We start from the raw sequence: 23,594 nt of genomic DNA on the forward strand, positions 1-23,594 counted from the left end.
TCTGTACTGCCCTCTAATGGAAAACACCACTCGGAAATATAAAAAGGGGGGGGGAAGAAAAAAAAAAAAAGGAAAAAGAGGAGAAGGCGCTCTGACACGCAGACGGAGCTGCAGAGAGGAGGGAAGACACAGAGCATAATTAATTGTGAGCCGAACGGAGTAAACGCTACACGGAATCAATTTTGAAATTAAATATAATTACATTGATGAAAAGGCCAGAATTGTCATTTTGAGATGTATTTATTTCTGATGCGTCTCATGCAACAAACGGGCGGCATATATACCGTGCGAGACATCTCCACTCGAGGTGTATTATAAGGCGAGAGCAAACAATGAGATCTAAATGAAGACAAAACAAATGCTTCACTACAAAGCTTTGTAGCAGTAAAATTCAGAGCCTTTATCACTGGATGTTGAACAAAGCATTCACTTGGCAGGAAATTAAAAAACCGACGAGAGGTACAAAGACTAATTCTGCTGCGGGAAAAAAACAACAACAACAACAATGCAAGAGACATATTTTTAAGGGAATAATAATTCTTTAGAAAAACCATTCCAGCACTATCTGGCAAACGCAACGGAGACCCACGGGAGCATATGTTTGTAATTCCTACTGTTCTCTGTTTAAGTTATTTTTGTACATTCTAATTCTGCGACGACTCCGTATCACATTAGCAATGCAGCATCTCTATTCTTAGATTATTATTCTACTCTATTCTTTTTTTTTTTTTTTTAAGGGCGTATTAACTAAATATCTACAAGTAACTCCAGTTGTTCCACTCTGTGTGCCAAACACATGAAAACTTTACGGCTCTGTTATATTTTTTTTGTTCTTAAAAGAAAAAAAAAGCAAAAAAAAAAAAAAAAACTGGCTGTGTTTTGCTCTATGCTGTGTGTGTGTGTGTGTGTGTGTGTGTGTGTGTGCTTGCGTACTGAATGGAGGACACTCAGGCTCTGTCATGCTTTAGCCTGCCCCTGTCTGCCTCTCATGGGTGAGCAGCCATTGTTTGAGATGGTCGCCCTTGCCGCTCATGTACGGGCCGCTCTGTCCGTTGCTGGAGATGACACGGTGGCAGGGGATGAGGAGAGGGACCTGGCAACGGCAGGCGGACGGAAGGAAACAATTACCCCCAAAGACATAAACAAGCACGCCGGTAAGTTTGTGGTTTTGTTTTGTTTTTTTTTGCAAATATAACATTATTTCCCCCCCACCACACACACACAAAAATAAAAACATTTACATTTTTAAATGGTTTTCTTCCGCTTCCTTTGTGTTACTTCTACCTTACAAACACGGGAAGGTGCTTGCAAAGCGTCGAGCACCGGTTTTAAACTTCAGCAGTGTGTTTTCATCAGTGCAAATTACGCACCGCCAGCGCTGTTCTTTTCTTTCTTTCTTTCTAAGGCTGACAGTTTTCCTCAAAGCAACACAACAGTTGGAGGTGCTGATAATAGCTATGTATTATGCATTGAAACAAGCTGATTTACAGGGAAACAGTGCGACTTGAAAGCCACCAAAAATGCAGAAAATGTGAATGTGCATTTTCTCCCCCCCCCCGCCCCCCCTTCTACGTTCACGCTCTATATGAAAACAAAGTGGCACAGCAGAAGTGTCTGGTTTGATCCTTGCACCAATCTACATTCGGGGTGATGGCTCAGTCTTTGGGTATAAATGTTTTTTTACTCTTTAATAGTGTAAAGCAAAGAAGCAATCAAAAATTAATGGGCAAAAACACCAGCAGGATGAATATTCAATCGAGAGGGTGTCAACATTAAGATCTGATAACCCTGTGATCATTAAAAAGAGGAAGTCGGTGGAGCGTTTACTCTTGTTGCAGACGACTGCCAGGGGGGTCCCGAGTTCTTTGTAAACTAAATGGCTGGAGAAAGATTAAACAAGCCAGCCTAAAACACTTCGATCATTGTGAATTCAGAACAAGGAGAGTGGCAACGGTCGGAGGGAAACACGGCAATTATTTCTTTTAAAATATTCTTAATGTTGCCCTCGTTTGCTTCTCGTTACACTAAACAGACAAAAAAAAAAAAAAAAACACATCACAACCTCGGCTGAGCCGCGACTGCGCCGCTTCACTTTGCACCAAGTGATCCCGACTTGATGGCTGCACCTCCAGCCTTTTACAAGTACGGGAAAAAAAAATAAAATATATATATATAATAAATAAAAAAAATAAAAGTTGGACATAGTGTTTTTTTCAGTTCAAATCCATCATTAAACCCACTCCCATATCAACAGCAATAAAACTTTCCGAGCCCCAGATTAACCTTGCAGAGAGAGAAATACTGCTCGAGTATTCCGATCAATACTGTTCCCCGGGTTTGGCGGGAGCGCAGGGTACCCTCAAGGCCTTCGGATCTGCCTCCTCACTTGGGGGGAAAAGAGCACTACACCAGGCTTATCAATACTCAAATCCTGGTGAAGAAGAAGTGCCACAGAGAGGCGAGGATCGATTGAGCACACTGAGCTTTTCGCAGCTGAAGCCTGAGTGGAGCGGCGCTCCTGACAAGTAATTGACACTGACAATCTGACTCTGGATCTGTATCAGGAGCTGAGGGCTCCGGCTCCCAGCCTCCCTAACGAAAAGGATGGAAATGTCTGTAAAACATGAGACTGAGAGGTATTATACGGCCGTCCGGAAGCGGCGCCATTGGCTAATGCAATGTAAAAAAAAGGCGTATTAAAAAAAAAAAAGATATATGGCGTAAAGTTTTATGGAAACGTGACCTATTTATACGCCTTGTTCTGGATTTAATGTTTGTTTTATTAGCGCAAATGACTTCCCTTCCTGCTTTAATAACAAAACCTGGCAGCAGCAGTGCAGGGAGAGCGGGGGTGGGGGGTGGGGGTAGGGGGAGGTGGGGGGGGTTTGCCGGGGATGCGGCGGTATTTCGCCGCACATACGAAGCCGAAGCATCTCGGCCCGGCTCCATTTCTGCAAGTGGTGTTCTCTGCCTTGCCGGAGCACACCGGTGGTGCCCACAGCGCTACATGGGCAGAGCTAAACGGGCTTTGATCAAAGGGTTTGATCAAAAGAAGACACACCACTTGCCCTCTAGCCCCCCATTTTGTACACAGTGGATTTCGCGGGCGAAAACGATGCGGGCCAGGTTTCCGACAAGAATCGGAGATTTGCTGCGAACAACCGTGGAGGAAAAAGAAAAAAAAAAGGGAGGAGGGGTGAAAAAAAGAGAAAAGGGGGAGGGGTGGGGGTGGAGTGGGGTGGGGCTGGGGGGGCACAAGGTGTGGGCTTTAAATTGTGCTGTAGGTGGACTTGAACTGGGCGGCCGCTCGCCGAGGGAGGCGCCGCTTTCGCTTAGCGCTGGCGATTGAATACACCTACGGTGTGGATTACATGGAGAGCTTCAGGAGGACATTAAAACACTATATGTACGTACACACCGTATAAAGTATCAATTGTTGTAGATTTAATGTGTACAATCAAAGTTTAGAGCCCATTTCAATGTATGTGCTTAAATTATAATCATTTTGTGAAATATATTTTTGGAAAATCTGTTTTTTTTGGGGGGGGGGGGTTTGTTTGTTCATTTACGCAGTCAATCCATTTGTGGTGAGTACGGTATTGGTGCAAGAACCTCGCAGAGCTGTATATATACATATACATATGCATATAGCAATAAAAACACAAGCTATAAAGATGATCATTAGAAATATAAGTAAAAGGAATATATTCTCTTTGCCTTCAGAGGCCCTACCTAGTAAGAGTACAATCACAATGCAAAAAGTGACTGAAGCTATCAACAGATCTAAAATGGTTACTGAGGTCATGAGACTTAGTATTGCTTTTTAATATATAAAAAAACCCATTAACAACAAAACATCGTGCACCTTTTGAAAGGAGCCACAAACCAAAACAAAGCAAGCGGGAGAGAGACGCCCGTCAATCAGCGTCAGCCGCACTCACTCACCGGGTTCTTCCTCATGGCCCCTCCCACCGCTCGCACCGCTCTGGGGTTTCCCGCCATCTCGGCGAGGCGCTTGTAGGAGACGGTCTCTCCCAACTTCACGTCCCTCAGAAGTACCTGCAGCACGCGGCTGGTGAACGTGTCTTCTCCCCACACGCACACGCACGCGAGGCAGCGACGGCGGGAGAGAACACAGAGAGAGGGTTCCTCATTTAATCACTCAAACACAGCCGACTGACCGACTGACTGACTGACTGAGGCGCTGCAAAGAATAAAGCAAGATGGCAATTCAACACAACGTGGACTTTTGTTGTAGTTTATATATGCCTGCATTTTATAATTAATTCAAGCTATAGATTGTGAAACACTGTGCACCCCCCCCCCCCCCCACACCCCCCACTCCCCACTCCCCATACAGGACTCATTACACAACTAACTGCTTTAAAGTCTCTCAATTTGACCTTAGAACTAGTATCAACACGCCACGGCGGCAGATGTGAGAAAATTATTTCTATGGCAGCAAAAAAAATCTAGGTTATGCTTTGAAAGGTCAAAGCTAAAATTAAAAAAGTTCGCTCCTTCATTTAAAAGGATTAAGAGAGGCCAAAAAGACTGCAAATCTGCTCCAGATTTTTAATAATAATAATTTGAATGTTGCATACCATTTGTGGCGGCGGGGATGACTTTGAGGTTAATCAGACCAATTTGTCCTTTTAATTGCTTTCTATTCAGAGTAGATTCATTATATCATCTTCGCTTAAATGGCAGAATTCTTCAAATCATCCGCAGCTTAACGGACCACATTAACGGCTTTGATTTCATTAGCACGTTAGTGGCGGCATTATCTTTTTTTTTTTTTTTTTTTCTGGATTAGCAGGCGGCGGTGACAGGGAGGCATGTTTGTCTAGCTCTGAACGCAAAAAAAAAAAAAAAGAAAGAAAAGAAGAAAGTCAGGGAGGGATTGAGGGGGAAAAAAGTATTTGAAACGCCTCAAAACCTCGAGACGTCGACGCACTGAGCTCGCGAGCGAAGAAACACTTCTCCGTTTTTTTTGGTAGCGGGGAACAAGATTGAGAACAATGGTCTCGTTATCAAGAGGGGGTGACATCCTTCTTGTATATACTGTACATGTACTCAGTCATGAAAATTCAATTAGTGATCTCCCATTCTCTCTCATTTATATGGTCTAAGAGAGCACATGACAAGTGATCTATGAGAAATCCCTCCAAATTGGCATTGTGTGAAAACATGTCACACCCCCGTCTCTCTTCTACAGAGTGAACATCCTCCGCTCCCCAGGCTCCCCCCACCGCTACCTTATAGTCACTCTCCGCTACACAAAGGCACGCGAACAAGGCAATTTGCCTAAACTGGGGGGAATAAGTGTAAAACCTAAAGGGGATATATTTGATTGATGCGCACCCATGTGAGTTCTTTGTCTTGAACAAGGCCCGTAGGTACTGTTTAATAATTTTTCAGGTAATAATCACGCTGTCAACGAGATGACGGGCTCTTACGCAGACAGACTTAATGTTATGAGGAGATACGGTGCGCCCCCTGAAATTCCTTTTTATGCATTATTCCTCCCACCCTGCCCCCCACCCCCCACACACACCTCATAAAGCTCAGATTTGGCCACATTAAAAGACGGCGGCGCGAGGCGGTGGTGGCGGCGGCGGTGTCGCTTTGCAGACGACGACTCGGCCAGCGAAAAATCCCACTTGACGCGAACGTTATTGACAAACAACCTGGAGCCAGCGTGAAGCCGGCCAAACCACTTCCGCCCCCCAACGGGCCGAGCCAGCAACAAGCAACGGGGGCTGTTTACACCTTCCTCCTCCTTTTTTTTTTTTTTTTTCCGTAAAAAATCCAGAGCAGGTGTTCAACCTCTAACAGTCGCGGAAAAGACAGAGTGTCTGTGGCTTTATCTGCTGCTGCAGAGGTTAAAGAACTCTGCCCTCATCAGCGGCCGGTGACAGTGAGACTTCGCGCAGGTCACCTGAGGTTGACCGCCAATGATTTGGAGAGCACTCCCCCAGCCCCATACTTCATAAAGAGCCTAATACGCTGCGTCCGGGGGGTCGGGACCCTCTTTAGATCGGGGCGCGGCCGTGTCAATTGTTTAAATAAAAGTTGAGGGGGACCACTTATGTGTTTACAGGCGTCGCCGTAATGATGTCGCAGGTCATTACCTGCGACGGGAGGCCAGGTGATGGAAGCGGAGGAAGCGGGGGAGGCCGACCCGGCGGAGGGGAGATCGATCTCATCTTAGAGATTAGGGAGATATCGGCATTTATGATTGATTTGCTCGTAATTTTGCCGATGATGGCCGTTCGAAAGGCATAACAAAAGGAAGGGGGAAAAAAAAACAATAAACTGGATTCAATCAGCGGCGCTAATGACAGATTTTTGGAAGGGGGGTGACTTTCGGCTGACGGTCGCCCCTCGCGACGATAAAAAAGACAATAGTGGAAATGCAGCCACCTCATTATCCTTTGTGTCTAATGGAAGGGAAGACTTTGACTCCCAGTCAAAGTGTCTCTTGAGTCTTGAGGGATCCATACTTTTGAAGGCTGACGGGGTGCTGATGATTCTCTGATTATTCGATATTCTGAAAACGTTCATTTCCCTAATTCCTCTCCACATCACAGGGGCGAGTCCTGGTGAGCGTCTCATCTCGCCCTGCGCTGTGCACAGGGGGAGGTTGGGGCTCCTGCAGGAACACAGTCATCTGGGGCTTTGAAGAGCGCCCTCCCCCCCCGCCCCCATCTCCTCCTCTGCCTGGGTTCCCCCTTCCCCGCATATTCCCCGCGCCGCTTACCGCCACTAAGATCCTCTCGTCTGTTACATATGGATGTATAATTAATGAGATAAGAATATGCATCGCTTTAAGAACTCGTGATGGCGCCTTGTGTTTTTCTGAAGAGGCGCAAACGTGCGCCAGCCCGGCACACGCCGCCGCCGCTCGCCAATCCTCCGCCACCAAAACCGCCGTGTGATGTCGCACATGACAATCAGTCAGACGCTACAGAGAGCCGCGCGCCGCGCCTCCTTTCATGTCACCTCGGCTGCTCAGGTATGTCGTGACAGCTAATATGAAAAGTGGCTTGTTTTGTCAGAAATGTGTAAATAAACATGGCAACACTTCAAGTGAAGGTCACAACTCAATATTACATGACAAGTGCAGCGAGGAGCGTTCGCCGCCTTCGCCGTCTCCCACAAGATAACTGAACAAACAAAATTTGCTTGTCACACGGATCGTAATGACCCGATTCAAACTATTTTTTTTTATTTTTTCGGTTCGTCTCTCAGGCAGGATTGCGGCTGCAGGAGGCGACGTGCAGACAAATCTGCGCAGCGCGGAGGAAAAAGGAAAAAAAAAAAAAAAAAAGAAATCTCCAATATTTGTGAATCAACAAGCGGAAAAAAACGGGGAGGGAAATCTTCTATTTTTTTTGTTCCTCAAAAGACAAATACTCTAGATGCGCACATTTAACATTTTTATACTGGCGTGGCCTGTAGTTCTGACTACTGAGAGCAATCCAAGCCTAAAAACCTGTATTTACTGAGCCCCAAAACAACAGGCGAGGGAGAGAGGTGGAACACAGCACAATCACCTATTCAGATCAGGTACTAATGAAGAATTCCATCTATCCTGAAATTTAATTAAAACCCCAAAGACTTCAGATGAGATGCGATTTGAAAGAGCCTGGGGCTGGTACACAAGCACTTGGTGGCGAAGGGAATCACACTGAAAGTTGATATCGTAATTGGTCCTGATGTATTTCTGCATTGCCTTTGCGGGAGCGTGGGACTCATAGCTGTATACAGGGTCTCGACGGAGCACCTGCTCATTGAAAATGCCATCACTCAAGCACTGCAGATCTGCATGAAATTAGAGAGCGACTAAGGCCTGATTGCAAGGGAAGAGAGGCACAATTGTTAAATGCATATATTAAAGTTTTTTCTCCCCCCCCGGCCCCCCCCTCTCCCTCTCTAACTCCCTCTCTCCTTTTGCGTAGGTGTGCTTGTGGGTCTAAATGAGTGTTTCTTCAAAACCCTTCTGATAGAGGCCCAGTGTGGAAGATTTAGTAGCGTCTAATTGCTGGAAAACATATTGCAAAACGCTGTTAATGTTAATTCCAGTCTTTTTTTTTTTTTCTCCTGATGTCCCACTTGATCTCACATCTTTGTTCCACCAGCTGGGATGTCAGGGTGAAATCACAGAGAAGCAGATCCACGTTCTGGGCTGTTGTAGATACGCGTTGGCACAATGTGGCAGTTTCTTCTCTAATTGGACCTGCTCTTTATGTAAATGCAAGTGCTATTGTGTTGTGTTATGTTATTTATAAACAAAAAAAATACATAGTTACGCTTCCCCCCCCCCCTCCCTTTCATGCCAACAGATGCCGTTGAATGTTGCACTTTAAATGCAATAAGCATGACAGTGTGACAAAAAAGAAAGAGAGACAATAAGTGGTTTGAAAATGCCAGTAATAATAATGATAGTTTCACGAGCTGGAAATAAATTGTTTTTAGTGGAAGTATTGTATTGTTTCCTTCAAAACACTTCGAGAAATGAAACTTGCCAGTGATGAAAAATCCCTTATTTTGAAAAAAAAAAGAAACCCTTGGCTGCCTCAGTCGCCTGCTCTGCGGCCGCATCCACCAGTTGAAAGCACGCTAATTGTCCGTTTTCAGGGGCGCTTTGGTTTAACTCGCCTGAGGTGGCTGGTCTGAGCCAACAATAAGCTCATTGAAACTTTAGCACCATTCACATGTTGTCATTGAAAGAAAAAAAAAAAAAAGAAGCTTCCTGTCTGAAAATGTCAGGAGTGGAATTCGATCCGTTTCAAAAGAATGTGCCAAGAATCATGGAAAAGCTTGCCAAGACTAACACGCGTGGTAAGAGCTGCCACAGATTACTGAACCAAGTTACAGCTCTGTGTTCTGTCCCCCCCCCCCACCCACCCACCCCGCTCGCTCGCCCATCCGCCGCTAAACTCGCTCTCTCTCTCAGCCATAAAATACTTCATTATAACACCGTGAGCCAGGCAGTCTAAGTGATGTAACTGACAATTAAGAGTGAAAGCCCGATCCCAGTCATGGCTCTGCAAATATTTATCCATGACCGACCTCCTTGCAGGGTGGGGTGGTGAAAGCCGGGGAGCGGGAGACTCCCAGCGGTCCGCGGCTCGCTGAAGTACGCCTGGAGCCATTCGACGCAGCGCTGCAACTCGGGGCTCGTTTCCGCGGGGCCGTCGTTGACCACGCAGCCGAGGGAGGCCGCGGCGCTCCTGCGAGGGACACAAGGCAGGATGGGGAGCAGAGGTGGGGATCAGAGGAGCAATCACGGCGGCCCGGGTTTCTCGGTTGAACAGTGCTTAAAGTGTGACACGGGGGGGCAATAAGGCGGCACGGCACGGGCGACACCAGATGCAAGGTGACATAATCTGAGCGGCGGCGGAAGAAAAGTTTTCCATTGACCTTGGAGGCATAAGTGATTTGTGCGTTTTTAGACCTGATACGCAGGGTTTCCCAAAGAATCTGACATCATTTTGCAGGACAGATGAAGTTAATCAGACTGACAGAATGTATAGAAACAGATGAAGATTTTTTTATTTAATGTTTTATTTTTGTTCTGTTTTCAGGTTGAGTCATGCCGTTCACTCCAAAAGAGAAGTCGCTTGGCGTCTTGGAATATGCTCGCACGCAGTCACTCAATGAAATCCGTCCCACAATAAACCTCAAAATTCGTTGAGCTAGACTTAGCAGTTTTCAAGATAATTGCGTTCTAAAATGATGTCAATTTTTTTTTTTTGGGACACTGTGTATATTTTTTTTCTGCATGATGGAGTGAAAAAACAGAGAAAACACTTTTTGGGTGGTGGGGGTGTTGGTGGGGAAGTAGGGGGTCAGGAGGAGCAGTGCAGACAGTTTACTTCAAATAACTTTAACGCAGCATAACCAGCAGGAAACATGGTAGAGTTTTCAAAAGTCTTGCAGCTGTTATGTGAGTGTGAAGGGAATGTCTTTTTGGAGAAAAAAAAAGAAAAAAAAAAGTGGAGAGTGCAGCGTTAACAACGATTTCAACTCTGCTCGGGTCTAGCATACAGTTCATGACAAGAATAAATGGATTTTTTTTTTTCTTTTTGGCCAGTGCAGCGCCGGCCAAATGCACTTGGACGTGCATCTTAGCATGAGTAGATGCTTGGAGGAATTTGCCGACGGTTGAGTTGGCATCACTTAACAGCAGAATCCCTCTCCGCTGCTGACCACCCCCTAGGTCAACGCAAGCAGGCTGACCCATATTTGACACTTAAAGACCCTACTGGGAAGGTTCTCTCTTTGCTTGTGCATTACTGCAAAGTGGACCTCAAGCTGTGTTGTGGATCTAAAGCCGGGGCCGCCGATTCCATTAACTGGTGTGCGGGACTTATAAATAAATGATATCAACATTTAAGTGCCCCCTTTGCAAAATTGGCTTATCCTGTACGGTATTAATAATAGACATTTACTTTGTTAAACACACATAGCGGCGGCCGCCCGCCCGCCCGCCCCCGACGTCGACGCGGCCTTTAAGTGTTTCTACACGTCTGCAGGTGGCCAGCGGAGCGACACCGGGCGGCCGGACATGCGTGCAGCCTCCAGTGTTATGACAGAGCGGGTCAGCGTGAACGGAGCTCGGCCCGGCTGACGGAACTCTCCCCCGCTCCCGTTCAAACGGTGTAAATACAGTTCAAAATAAATAAATAAATAAAAAAATGTGTAAATGGTGGCGCTTCTAAATAAACCCAGCTGGCAGTTTACAGTCGAGCGGCGAAAAAACTCGGGGCGAGGGGGGGTGGTGAAGGAAATAAATAAATAAATAAATAAATAAATAAGAAACCCACCGGTGGGTTCTGTGCTGAGACCCGCTCAAACAATGGCCATGGCTCATGGCAATCTCTGTCGGCATGGGTGAGTGCCCAGCCAGCCCCTACTTGTCATTGTCTCTCCTTTCCACTCCCTTCCCCTTCCTCTCCCCCACTCCCTCCCTCCCTCCCTCATTTCCCCCCTCTCTATTTCTCTGTCCTCCCACTCCAGCTCTTTTGGCTCCCCACCACCTTGACACCCCTCCCACCACCACCACCACCACCACAATACCCCCTCCCCCCCTCTTCCACCACACTTCTCTTTCTCTCTGCAAGGATCTTCAGGCCTCTGTTCCCCCCCCCCGCCCGCCCCCCTGCACCTCCTTCCAACCACCGCGGCCTCCTCCTCCTCCTCCTCCTCCTCCCCCCCTCCGCAGCCCCTCTTTCTCTCCGAGAGGATGTTCCAGCCGCTGCACACTGACAGCTCGGGGATATTGTGTGTGGAAATGTTCCTGTTGGACCCGCAGGCCCTTACAATCTAGCGTACAAAGGCTAGAGCACCTTTGCTTAAGGCTCGGCACCTTTGACCTCCAGCTCGCGCTTCAGACTTGTCACCGCGGCTAATTTCCCCCACCCCCCCTCTCCCCCGTCGGCGCCCCCGTTATGGATGCACCCCGGCGCTAAAGGTGCCGTGAGTGATGCAACATTGACAGAGGTAAAAGTTAATGCAATGCGGTACATGTTGTGGCCGGTAACCAACAACACAGGCGGGAGGGGAAAATAAATGAAGAGGAGCGGAGCAACATCAGTCGGCCTGATGTCTGTCACCTCTGGGTGCAACGGGGGATTGTTTTTAAAAGAGCATGTGGGCAGCGCAGACGCGGCCGACGTTACTCGACGGCCCCGGTGAATCACGCATCGAGCTGCGTCACATGATCTTTGCCGGGGAGCCGAGTGGAACATCACAAACTCTGCCCTTCAAACGGGAGATTAGAGATGTGTGCGAAATGTCGGGCTAATTACAAAGAGACTCTCCAAGGGGAAGTCAGTCGTATATTGTCTTAAAGTAACTGGCAACCCGTGTTTGAAAAATAATCATAACCACGACTGAATGCCTGAATAAAAAAAAATCCAATCCTGTTTTAAGGTTAAAAAACAACAAAAAAAACAACTTAATTTATTTGATATTGTTAGATGGTTTAAAATACTATTTTCTTTCTTCAATATCCTTCAGGCATTTACTATTTTTTTTTTTTTTTTTACTAAAGAGGAAAAGAAAAAAATGACTCCAAACAAGCCAGGATGTGCCGCACGAAGAGGAATATTTCCCCTGACAGAAGATTGCGATTTGAGAAAATTTCTAATACCGTGCTCCTGTCACAATCAATTTATAATTACCATAAATCATTGCTGTATAAAGTGGGGAAGATTTGGAGTTTCTAGCCATTTTCCGCCTCTAATATAAAAGAATGAATTGAGCGTTTATATATATTGTTGCCAGTTATTTGATCCTGGCAGGAAAAAAAAAAGAAAAGAAGACAACAGATTAAGTTAAATTTAGCAATTTTCCCGCTTTATCCTTATTTTCTGTGTTTGGAGTTGCACAAGACTTCAAGTGAGACTTTTTTCCAGCGGCGGACATAAGAAAGAAACAGGTTAAGCACAGGATCTAATTGAAAGGAATCTGGCGAAGGGTGTAATGGCATATTGCACAAAAAGGGGAAAAACTCTCAACTCATGCCTCCACCCTGTGAAGCGTGATGGCGCTCATCCCGACTCGATCGGCTGTCACTTTTGACACGGCCTGCCAGAGTTCTCCTTCACCGATCATGGGTAACACGGCGGGTCAGAGGATGAAATAGAAAAGGCCAAGCGCAGTCCAATATTTCCCCCCCCCGCCTTATGGCGGCACATACTTAACTCAAAGACGTCAAAGACTCAGGAGAGCATGAAAAAAGCCTAAAATGACTGTCTAAAAAAAAAAGAAAGGGGTGTGGGGGGGAGAGAGAGAAAATACAGCATGTCTCTATGAATGTCAAGATCCTGATGGTCTCTGAGCCAAAGGGCTCTGATACAATTGTAAGCCACTTGCTCAATGCGGCTCGTTCGACCGTTTGGAGATCATTCAGATGTCTATCTGACTAGCGCAGCACTAAACTCGAGAGCTTTTCGAGTGGTATGAGCCACAAAGAACGCTTCCTATTCCAGTTAAGAGTGGGCGGAGGCTGGGGGGGTGGGGGGGGGGATTGGAGGGAGGGATGGGGGAGGAGTGGCGCCGCGCGCGCGTGCGTGTTTTTTTTTTTTTTTTTTTTTTGCGCCGCCCGCCGCCGTTTCAAAACAAAAAACAAGCGAGCCGGATAAACGGCTCTCTGGACATCCAGCAACTCTTATTAGCGAATGTCCGCCAAAGAGGCCGGGGCGCTCCATCCAATACATAAAGGTGGAGGTAAAATACTGCCGAGTCGGCAACAAAGCACACAACAATTAGGTCTTCTCCCTACTGGCTAGCCATGGGAGTCGGTGAAGGCATGTATTACCAGAGCCTTAACTCTTACTCTATTATGTAGTGTATCCACACCACCGACGCAGCAATGTTTATCTACAAGAGACTACTGAGCAGTTTCAAATAGTGTTTTTAGGCTCTATTCTCAAGTGCCACAGTAAGAGATTCCAATTACCCGAATGGTAAGGAGCCAGTGAGGGAGGCATAAAGTACATTAGGGATCCGGCCCCCCCAACGCGCCCCCACATAACTGCTGGGACCTTTTAGAGCCTCCGCTGAAGAGGGCCGGGAGACTGGGGGGACAGTGACCCAGCATGGATAGCCTCTGTCAAAATTTGACCACGTCAACCTCAAAGGCATTATGGGAATCCAGTGTCACCAAGTCCTAATTACTGTCTGTGTTCAGAGCAAATTACTGCCTTGTTCCTCTGATTAGCGAGGAGGCTAATCTTCACCTGTGTACGCCAGCACTGCTGAGGGCCCTTGAGTGTTAGCGCTTCGTCTTCTGTAATTTATTTTTAAATCAGTGCCCGCTCCCAGGAGTTTCGAGTGTTTTGTTGTGAACCGCTTACCATGATCCCCACCACCGCCCCCTCACCCCTAAATCCTTGACTAAATCCTTGTTTGGTGCCGCAGGAAGATAAGCAAGAACAACACTTGGGCATAATTGACTCATACTCCTCTCCAAGATGTCAGAGCGGAATCATCTCCCTGCATATTGCTTTAGTATGTCGCGCGCCGTACACTGCTGCATATTGCAGATATCGAATCCAATCAAATTCTGAAACAAACAAGCGCAACCCTTGCACTGGAAGAACTTCCCGCTTAACGGAGGGGTAAAAAGAAAAATAGGGGGGGAAAAAAATGACTTGTAAAAAAAATCATACGCAGTAGCTACTTTCAGCGAGGGGAGACTCGCGTTCCGATCCCCCCCCCCCCCCCGTCCTCAACCCCGGGAGGTTCTGCTTTAGGAAAACCACCACATTTGCAGATTTTGGTCAGAGCGAGCGGCAGCTTCTCGTCTGCGCGCGGCAGCTTACAGGTAGTGTGTTACACAGGTGTTGGTTTACACAGGAAATGGCACATGCAGCCTGATTGGGACAGTCCCAGGAGACGGAGGCATAAACATAGAGCACAGATGGGTCCAGGGGCCAGTGGGAGCAGCACCTTAATGAATACGCAGCTGAGTACTACACTTCACAACATGCAAAACAATATTTTAAGGCCAGGGAGAGAGATGGGAAAAAGCTGAACAGATATTATCTAAATATCATTATGCGATGAATTATTCATGTCTTTTCTAACGGGACTATGTGAGAAAGTCTGCCCCCTTCCTTATTGATGATTTCATTCAATATCTGCGCGTGTCACCGCATGACAAAGCATTTTATTAACAAATGTGAGCGGCTTATTGTGCGCACTTTTGCGCCTCCGTTTAAATAACAACTGTCAGTGATTTCAATTGATTGCATTCCGTGCAGTGGATTAATAGTAAGAGAAATAGATGGAAAGCAGGCCAGGGAATTCGTCTGCTCTTTTAAGAGCGGACGGAAAAAGAAAGGAGAAGGAGAGAAGAAAAAAAAAAAGTTGTTGATGTGGTTCCCGGTATGTGAGCACATCATGTAAACAGGCGGCGAACAGGAAACACATTTACCACGCCGCTATTCAGTGTGAAGCAGGACATTGATTCACAACACTACACGAGTGTGAGAAAAACGATAAATGCATCACCTCAGATATTTCACACCAGCGTTGGTAGTGTGTAAAAGCTGTTGTGACAGCTTGGGTATTAGGGCTGGATAGATGGAAAATGTCTGGCTGCTTATGAATGCCAATGTGGCTGGGGTGACGGCTCTGACACAAAAACACTCCACCTCAGAACAATTAGGCTGTTCTCAGGCCCCATCCAGTGTTGTTGGTGATAATGGAAAGCTGTGAGGATAACTGGTGATAAATAGACTTTAACACCCTCCTCCTCAAGACCACTGCAGTCCTGCAGTCCTCTCATATGCTTAACTAATCATGACCATGGCCGGCAAATTCATACAAAAGACTAATTACTGTTGTACTTCACTCCAGTCTCAAAGGCCTCTTATATAAGGACTTGGGGGTTCTCTTGCCTCTTTTCTCCTCTTGATGGGTATTTTTTTTTTTTTTTTTTTTTTTTTTACAAGTAGGCCTCACGCTAGACAAAAGCATTTAAAAATTGGTGATTGCTTTCATCCGCTTTAATTACATTCAGAAATGGCATTTCTGCCAAATAATACACCCTATTGTTTCAGAATTATCTGGCTTGGGGAGTAAAATCTACAATATTTGACGATGCTCCCGAGTTAAATCGCCCCTTGAAATTGAAATATGCCGCAGAAATACAAAATAAAAAGCCAGCCTTTGCCGCTGATATACTGGAGGCTCCTCGGCTTTCTGCAGAAGGCTATTATTATGCATATCCAGGTAGAAAGTTAATTAACCCAAAGCTTAAGCTAATTATGGTAGCAGAATGCTATCAACCAAACGCTTTCAGTCAGACAGCTGTCCGGAATTTCATTTGCTAATCATTTGTCTTTTGCCGGAGCATATGGTACATTTCCCCGCTATCACAGCAACAACAAACAGATGAAAATCATTAACTAAAAACAATGTGCAATGTGAAAAATCAGACACAGATTTATAGGGCTTTGTGTCAGGGAGAAAAGGCGGATTTATGGCCAGGGAAATCTAATGATAATTTTGGGTTTCAGCCACATAGGATTTTAGGCAGAGCACGTGACCCACGTGTGCTGGGAATTCAGATGCACAAATATATTGTTTATATCTATATGCAAATGAGACAGAATGTTTATCCGTGTAAAATTAATTACAATTTTCTATAGAAGCATATGCAAGGAGCTTGTTCTCAGCCATTTTTAGCTTCTAGCACATTTGGTGCCTGCCTTTTTTTTTTTTTTTTAACCACACAATATTTTTATGTTCAGAGTAAAAAAAAAAAAGAAAAATCCCTAAGCTCAGAATTAAATCAATTATTTTCCCAAGAAATAATTCACGCATCATTATTATTTCCCCCCCCCTTTCTCCGCTCATAAAACCACATCATAGTGGCTGTTAAAGGGTGATTGATATCAGCATTGCCTTGCGACATTATCAGGCAATAAAGGCTACTCAGGTTCTAATGCAACATGTCATACACAGGCTCCTGTAGTACATTTCTATTGAGGACCTCACAAGCTAAATTGCTTTTTCCCTGCTCCCCCACATCTCAGCCGGCTTGACAGACAAATTGATCAAAGCATTGTAAAATAATATGCTCACAAAATGTCTCGGGGCAGGAGTCCAGCCCTTTTTTCATTTTTCACCCTAATAAAAAAGTACTCTATGATTTCCTCGGTATTATGTGTCTGTGCTCTGTGTGAAAGAGGCACGAAGCGTCATATTTCAGATAACAGTAATCTCCCGTAAACAAAACGCGTATCATTTTTCTCCCCCCCGACCCTGCAAACGCCCAGGCCATGCTAAAAAACTGGAAGCGGCGGGAAAGGGCTGGTTAACAGGGAGGCTGGTGCACAGGGGGCCAACAGGGGTTGTTGAGATGTAATGAATTTGTTCATCTGATGGTGCCTTCAGGGCTGTCGTTAGACTGGCAGAGGAGGTTGATTTTAGGAAATGTTCCTTAGATCAGTTAGGTGGCAAAAGGGGCTTGAGACATTTCCATTAGAGAGGCGTGACGGTCACGGTGCGCAAGCAATACTTCAAGAGCGTTTATGTCGCAATAATGGCGTTTATCAATACCTATCTATCAACGCCACGCTTGCTGGTGTTGCGCTCGCGTTGGTCGCTGCACGCCGGGGCCGCGGTGAACTCTGACGACGACGGGAAATAAAAACAAACCAAACGGTCCTGTAAGCCCGCAAAGGCTCGGAGTCGCCCGCAGATTTCTGCTCCAGGTTCTCCTTTATGCAACGCATGGACAGAATGCATTTCCCTTATCCAAATTCTTAGAGATCATTTATCACACTGACTTTCTAAGCCTGGGCCACAGCACATCCAAAGCTGGCGATAGCCTTGTTTAGTATGTCATAAATAAATCAATAGAAATGCCTGATTTGAACTATTACTGCGACAGGCAGGCTTTGGTAAGATCTACATGTAAAGCCGCTTGCAAAGATAAGCCGATATTTTGTCACTTTATCTCACCTCCCTTAATGCCTGTTTACAATGCGTTACTCCATATATCTGGAGGTGGCTCTAGTTCCTCTGTCCCACCGTAATAACACCGACTTCAACCTGGCTGCTGGTGGTGGTGATGCAATCTGAACGTTTTCTTAAATGATTTCCCGTTCACACCTTCTTCTTTCCTTTTTCTTTTTTTTTTTTTGCCAACATACAGGCAAGCGATGAGATCGAGGCTTCACTTATGACCGACATAGCAAATGATATTAAACTGAGAAATGATCCAGTGATGCGAATCATTAAATTCATTTGCATATTTCTACTGAACCCGAACACACAAATTAAACCCCCGTTCACAAGGAGCTGGAGAAAGGTGCCCGCGCATGGTTACAGGACATCTTCCATAATCAAAATTCCATATTATTAATTTTCTTACTTCAACTCATTAACAACAAGTGTGATGTTTTTTTCCTGCTTGATGAATTTTAGGAAATAGCAGAGAGTCGGGAAGGAAACACATGTTGAGGTATAATATACACGGTCATTAATGGGTTTCCATAAATTAGAGTGTGAACATACATTTTAAAGAGGATAACTTCCTATCTGGGTGCATTTGGAAATGGTTTAATTTCCCAAACCAGTCGAGTTTATCAAATGCGAATCTGCAACACGCGGATATTTAATTTCAATCTAATCAAAACTAGTCTGAGATGTAGGATGTGGACCTGTAAAAATAAGGAATAAGCGCTTATTAATGCTGGGTTTAATCAGTTTTAATCGCTCCAGTAAGGCTGTCAACGTTCTAACAATTTTGAGGGATGGGCAAGGCACTGAAATGCAATCACGTATTACATTTCTGAGTGTCGGTTGACACTCCAACGACTGCATATAACTTGGAGGAAACATAAATAAACAGGAGCGAATGGTCCATGCTCCCCATGGCCTTTGCTGACCCTACAGACATCAGCTCTAATCAACTCCCTTGTGGGTAATAAACTAGTTATTTTTCTGAAATTTCAAATATACTGCGGGAGGAATCACAACCACATGCCATCAGAAATCTAATTTCAAACCCAACTGTATTCTGGTGCCCCTCATATTTCTAGTGCCTGCTCATATTTGCCCAACTTTCTCCCAGATATTTCTTGTGGGATCTACAAAAATGCCCTGCTTCCAATGAGGAATGGTGGCACTCCATCACAGGAGCGAATTCTGTCCGCCTGTAAATTTCACACCTTTGTTTATCACGTCACCATGCCGGCTGTTGTACAGTACCTTTCAGCAGGTGCGACATCCATTAGGATCTGGATGGTGTGCACACCATTCTCACATCCGCTGACTTGGATCGTCCCCAGGGGGCTCAGCAATGAGATGGTCTTCTGAGTGCACTGGCTCTCCCACAGCTTCTTCATCTCTCTGCCCTGCAAAGGAAGCACAAATTACACCGCGTTCATTGACATATTCATGTGGCAACTTTCACAATTTCCCACACACATTTGCATTGAATGATCTATTGAAAAGCTAGCGGGCCACCCACAAATGATGACTTACATATTTGAACACCTAGCCTCCAAACAATGTCATGATGTGACTTGATCCCCACATTACTATCCAATATTTCTTTTGTGCATGGGAAAGAATACGCCTATCTAACCAATAAATTGCCCATTTTTTCCCCTCTTTCTGTTCTATATATCACATAAATGAGAAAAACAATGCAGTCTGTTCCCTTGTCTGGTGGGGGATTCCCAAGATAGCTCGACATTATTTTCAATCCGTCATTTTTGGTTGATGGTCGGGATGTTTTTCTAGCATTAAATTTGCTCCTTAGGGTGCAACTCCGATGGGATTCTAGTTTCCAGCCCTTAACAACAGCAAAAACGTGCAGCTTTTCTGACGACTGAGATGGATACTGGCAATAACCAGACAGCAGTTCCTTTTTTATTTTTACTTTGAGGGAAGGGGAGATGATTGACTATGTTATATGTGAGTTTTTGAGAGATGGGGGTATAATAAATAAAGGTCACATTGATTGTAAGAGTTTCAAGTAAGGAAACCTTTCTTTTCTGGAGCCTTGATCTGAAAAGTGTCAAAAGGGTACAAAAACAATATGTGCCTCTTTTTTTCATTAAGCACGTACAGCCCCAACAGGAAGACACTCGGCCCTTAAATTCAAAAAGTTACAAGGATGCTAAAAAGGGTGCAACCAATAAACATGTTTAGTGTCTGTTACTGTAAAATCTACAATTTTACTATTTTCTTTGTTTTCAATATAAAATGTGTACCTGCGGAACAGAATAGAATAAATCATTGAAAATGATCTTCATTACAAGTAACCTTTATGAAATTCAAATTTTAAACATTTCCTATTTGTGTTTGGGTCACATGGCTGCCAAAACACTCCAAATTAAAATGTCTATTAGGTTGTTTTCATATAATAAAAAAAAACAATGTTTAAAAAAGACACACTGAATACTGAGATATTTCAATACAGTTTTTGGGGACAAAATAGTCACATTAAACTGTTTCTATTATTTAGCTACACTCTGCACATGCTTTTGTTGTTAGCGTTTTAATGACAACATGCCCAAAATATAATTTCATAATTGGTAAAAATATTTTTTGCAGCCGCAAAACAAAGTGATCCATAAAATCTAAAATTGCAGCATTGCTCAATGTGGCTTGTATATTCAATTTAAGAATGGCTGAGTGAATGGAATGGATTTATTTTTAGATGAAACAAAGGTTGGGTGATGAAAAGTAGTCATGCATTAACAGCACCCCGTTTGATTTAGACTTTGTGTTGCACACACAGACACGCTCTCTCTCTCTCACACACACACACACACACACACACACACACACACACACACACACACACACACACACACACACACACACACACACACCAGCGTATCTGTCATGGTATGCGATCACAAATGCGTCTGCTTCAACTTTCTTGTTTCTACTCTTGCAGCTCTCACTGTATTCATCGGGGGTTTGCCTGAACTGACAATAAAGGCGAGAAATTTTCTGAGCCAAACAATGGTACAGTGCACTTTGGATAAGCGCTGAACACACTGCCTGTAGTTTAGCAGGCTGGTAATAGACTCGCAGATAAAATAATGGCATCTGGCAATAATTGCCTCGGCTAATGGTCTAGCTTGATTAAAAAATAATGCTTTAACGTGGGGTATTTGTGCCTGTCTGGGTGCTGCGCACTAGTAGGCTAGTGACTATTTACATTTTACCAACTTCGTCACGCTCTGAAACAACAAACAGTTTACGGTGACCACCATGGAAAAAAGGGAGGGATTCTTTGTGACCGGAATTAGAATACTTCCTGTTACGCATCGAGGGGGGAAGTGTGTGACTATCACAGAGAGCTACGCAGATATAACATTGTTGTAATGTGCGGTAAAAAATAAATAAATAAATAAATAAATAAATATATATATATATATATATATTAACTCATTCTGGCAGATAGACGAAGATTGTCTTAATTCGTTGTCTGACAAAAGTTGACTACGTCGAGTTAATCACACTTTATATAAACTGTGCATTTAATATCAAAAGCAGAGACTTCCCGGGCTTCGTTTATATATTTTTTTGTTTGTTTGTTTGTTTAAGCTAGCGCGCTTGTCGTGCTAGAGAGGGCTATGGAAAGGAAGCTAGGGGCTGTTTCGAAGCTTCTTTTCAGCTGAGAGCACTTTGCTCAAGATCGTTTACCGCTTACAATGAAGCCTTTCGTGGTTGCGGTGTCCGACTGCTGTCCCTTCGGCTTGGAAAGACGCGTGTGGCAAAACGAGTCGCTTCCTGTTTTTCCACGGCTGCGTGTACCCGCTGTCCAATCACGAGAGGGAACAGGACCCGCGCTCTCTGTAATTGGTCTAAATAAAGTCTTCGCCCCGCCCCCGCCACAGACGGAAAAGGAGGGCTTCTCTAATGGGTCTCAAACTGGGATTTGGTGTCCTTTAGGGGATCCTCAGCACACCGAAGACTGGTAATGGTTGTGATTTACAGATTTGATATTCTTGATTTTTTTTTTTTTTTTTTTTTTACTGCAGGAAAAAATATTATTATGCACATTTCGAGTATTAATTTCAAACGCTGTTATCTTTCAACTTACAGATGAGACATTTATCCAAATCTGTGTCTCCAGCGACAGCTTCACAGTGAGGTCTTCAGGGTGCTAGGCATAATGTTTGTGGATTTAAAAAAAAACAAAAACAAAAAACATTTATGTGACTCACAACAACCGATGACATTTTATGCATTGCCTTCTAATAAAGTCAGGTGGTTATTATAAACAGCGCACGAGGCAAAGGCACCGTGCTTTTATTGGAGTTGCATGCAGTCAAGAGGAGAGGGAGTTGCCTTATGTTGCCTGGAGCAGTCATAGATTTAACAGAAGCATATATTTCACTCATTATGAGTAAGTGTGTGGCATCAGTCATGCATTGTTTAAAAGTGTCTGTGGTCCTTTGCAGCTTTATTTATTTATTTATTTATTTGATTTTCCGCGGTGCCGTCAGCTCTCTGCATGCCTCCGTTTGGAATGTGTAGGCCGGCATGGGCCTGTGGCCCACACCCCATCTCAGCGGTGAGGGTGGGAGCGGGGGAGAAAACGCCACCCCTGCAGAGACCATTTTGAAATCTGTGAGGATTTCCGTGCCATCTGGACCCGCTGCCAGTCTGCCCCAGATAGTAAGGGTTGGCAACGGTACCCGACGGTGCAATATGGCTCTCTCTTTAATGAACTACTAACTGTCCCCCGTTTTAATTGATGTGACATTTGAGCCATTTATCTCTGACATTTCAATGAAGGATGATTCTCAGCCTTGCCATTTACTTTTTTTGTGCTATTTTCTGAGAGTCATTTGCATTTTTCTGCTCTAAACCTGCTTTTTGTCTCTCATTAGCTAATTAGAGAGCAACATGCACAATTAATAAAAATGAACATAACCTAGTTTGATATAGGCTTGATGAGGATAATCAGAAAATCAATGTTTTCTTAATATTCATCAAAAATGATGTGAAGGGCTACCTGTGGTAAAAAGGTGACTTCGATAAAGCCTCGTAACCTTTACCCACATACCAACATGTAGCCTACAGTGTGGGACAACTTATGTTCGCAGCATGGGGAGAATCAAGCTCAATTAATCAGCATATGATTGCAGTAAGCAGCCCCCTCTGCTGGATCTTGAGCCATACTGTTTGAAATCATTTTAATTCTGCAGGCAGTTGCAAGTACACGTTTGCAGCATTTTGTGCATTTTCTTTTCGACATTTAAAAGAAAATAAATCTAAAAATTTGCAACATAATTAAAATTAACAAATTTCAGTTTTGTTTCTTTACATTTTATGTAATGTTTATTTACCTTGTATACATATATTTTTGAACACATTAGGGTTTTTTGCACGTTTTAAATTTTGTTTGTTAAGTCATAAATTCAAAATGTGATGAGTGAAAAATATTTTGTTTTAAAAACAGGAAATACTTTAGCCGGGCTATGTTAAAGTAAACAGCCCGAATTGCGTGTGAGTGACACAACAACCTATACTAAAGCCTCCGGGCTCAATTGTTCTTTTTCCATAATGACACATATTTTCAATCTTTTTAAGATATCCTTTAAAAACACGGCTGCATAGATGACGACGGTTCCTTTGATTGTGAGCCTCATCGTTGCCAAGGTGTGGTGCCCTGTCTGTGTTGGCAGCCGGGCTGATATCTTTTGTTTGAGACTCAAAGAGCTCTTTTTCCTGTTCAGTTTCCCTCACTATTTTTGTTTGTGCGAGGTGCTGATAGACTTACACGTCGCACGGCTTCCTTTCAGTGTACAGTGCCAGATGTTTGTGAGAATAACAACCCTAACCTTTTTTGTCATTATGACAGAAATTGTTTATTAGAGGTTTTTGTCCATCCGGCAACGCACGATCGCCGCAGCTCAGTCATATGCAGCCTGTCGGTGTCTTGCTCTCCTTTTTCCTGTGTTCGCAATCTCACTCTCATGATGGCGTGGGAGGAGTTGAAGTCATTTACAATATCAGATATTCTCCGGGAGAGCAGGAAAAGTCCTGACAGACTGAACAACCATCCTCTCAAACAGTGCTGTGTGTGAGTG

General features: G+C 44.4%; 1 protein-coding gene across 2 annotated transcripts; it reads right to left on the minus strand.

The window, feature by feature from the left end:
- Nucleotides 1–221: 221 nt before the first annotated feature.
- LOC142896645 (methylated-DNA--protein-cysteine methyltransferase-like) lies at nt 222–21,317 on the minus strand. Of its 2 annotated transcripts, none has more exons than XM_076038438.1 (5): nt 21,206–21,317; nt 18,742–18,887; nt 9,079–9,239; nt 3,946–4,085; nt 222–1,093 (listed from the first exon to the last, which is right to left on the minus strand). In XM_076038438.1, the coding sequence occupies exons 2-5, from the start codon at nt 18,876–18,878 to the stop codon at nt 965–967; spliced, it is 567 nt and encodes a 188-aa protein (XP_075894553.1). In that variant the 5' UTR covers nt 18,879–18,887; nt 21,206–21,317; the 3' UTR covers nt 222–964. The 2 variants fall into 2 exon arrangements, with proteins under 2 accessions (XP_075894553.1, XP_075894554.1); XM_076038439.1 differs by having other exon boundaries at nt 21,199–21,295.
- Between the last annotated feature and the right edge of the window lie 2,277 nt (nt 21,318–23,594).

The sequence above is a fragment of the Nelusetta ayraudi genome, unplaced genomic scaffold, assembly GCF_046127955.1.
Source record: "Nelusetta ayraudi isolate G7.1 ecotype Tasmania unplaced genomic scaffold, CSIRO-AGI_Nayr_v1 ptg000056l, whole genome shotgun sequence".
Taxonomy (NCBI): domain Eukaryota; kingdom Metazoa; phylum Chordata; class Actinopteri; order Tetraodontiformes; family Monacanthidae; genus Nelusetta; species Nelusetta ayraudi.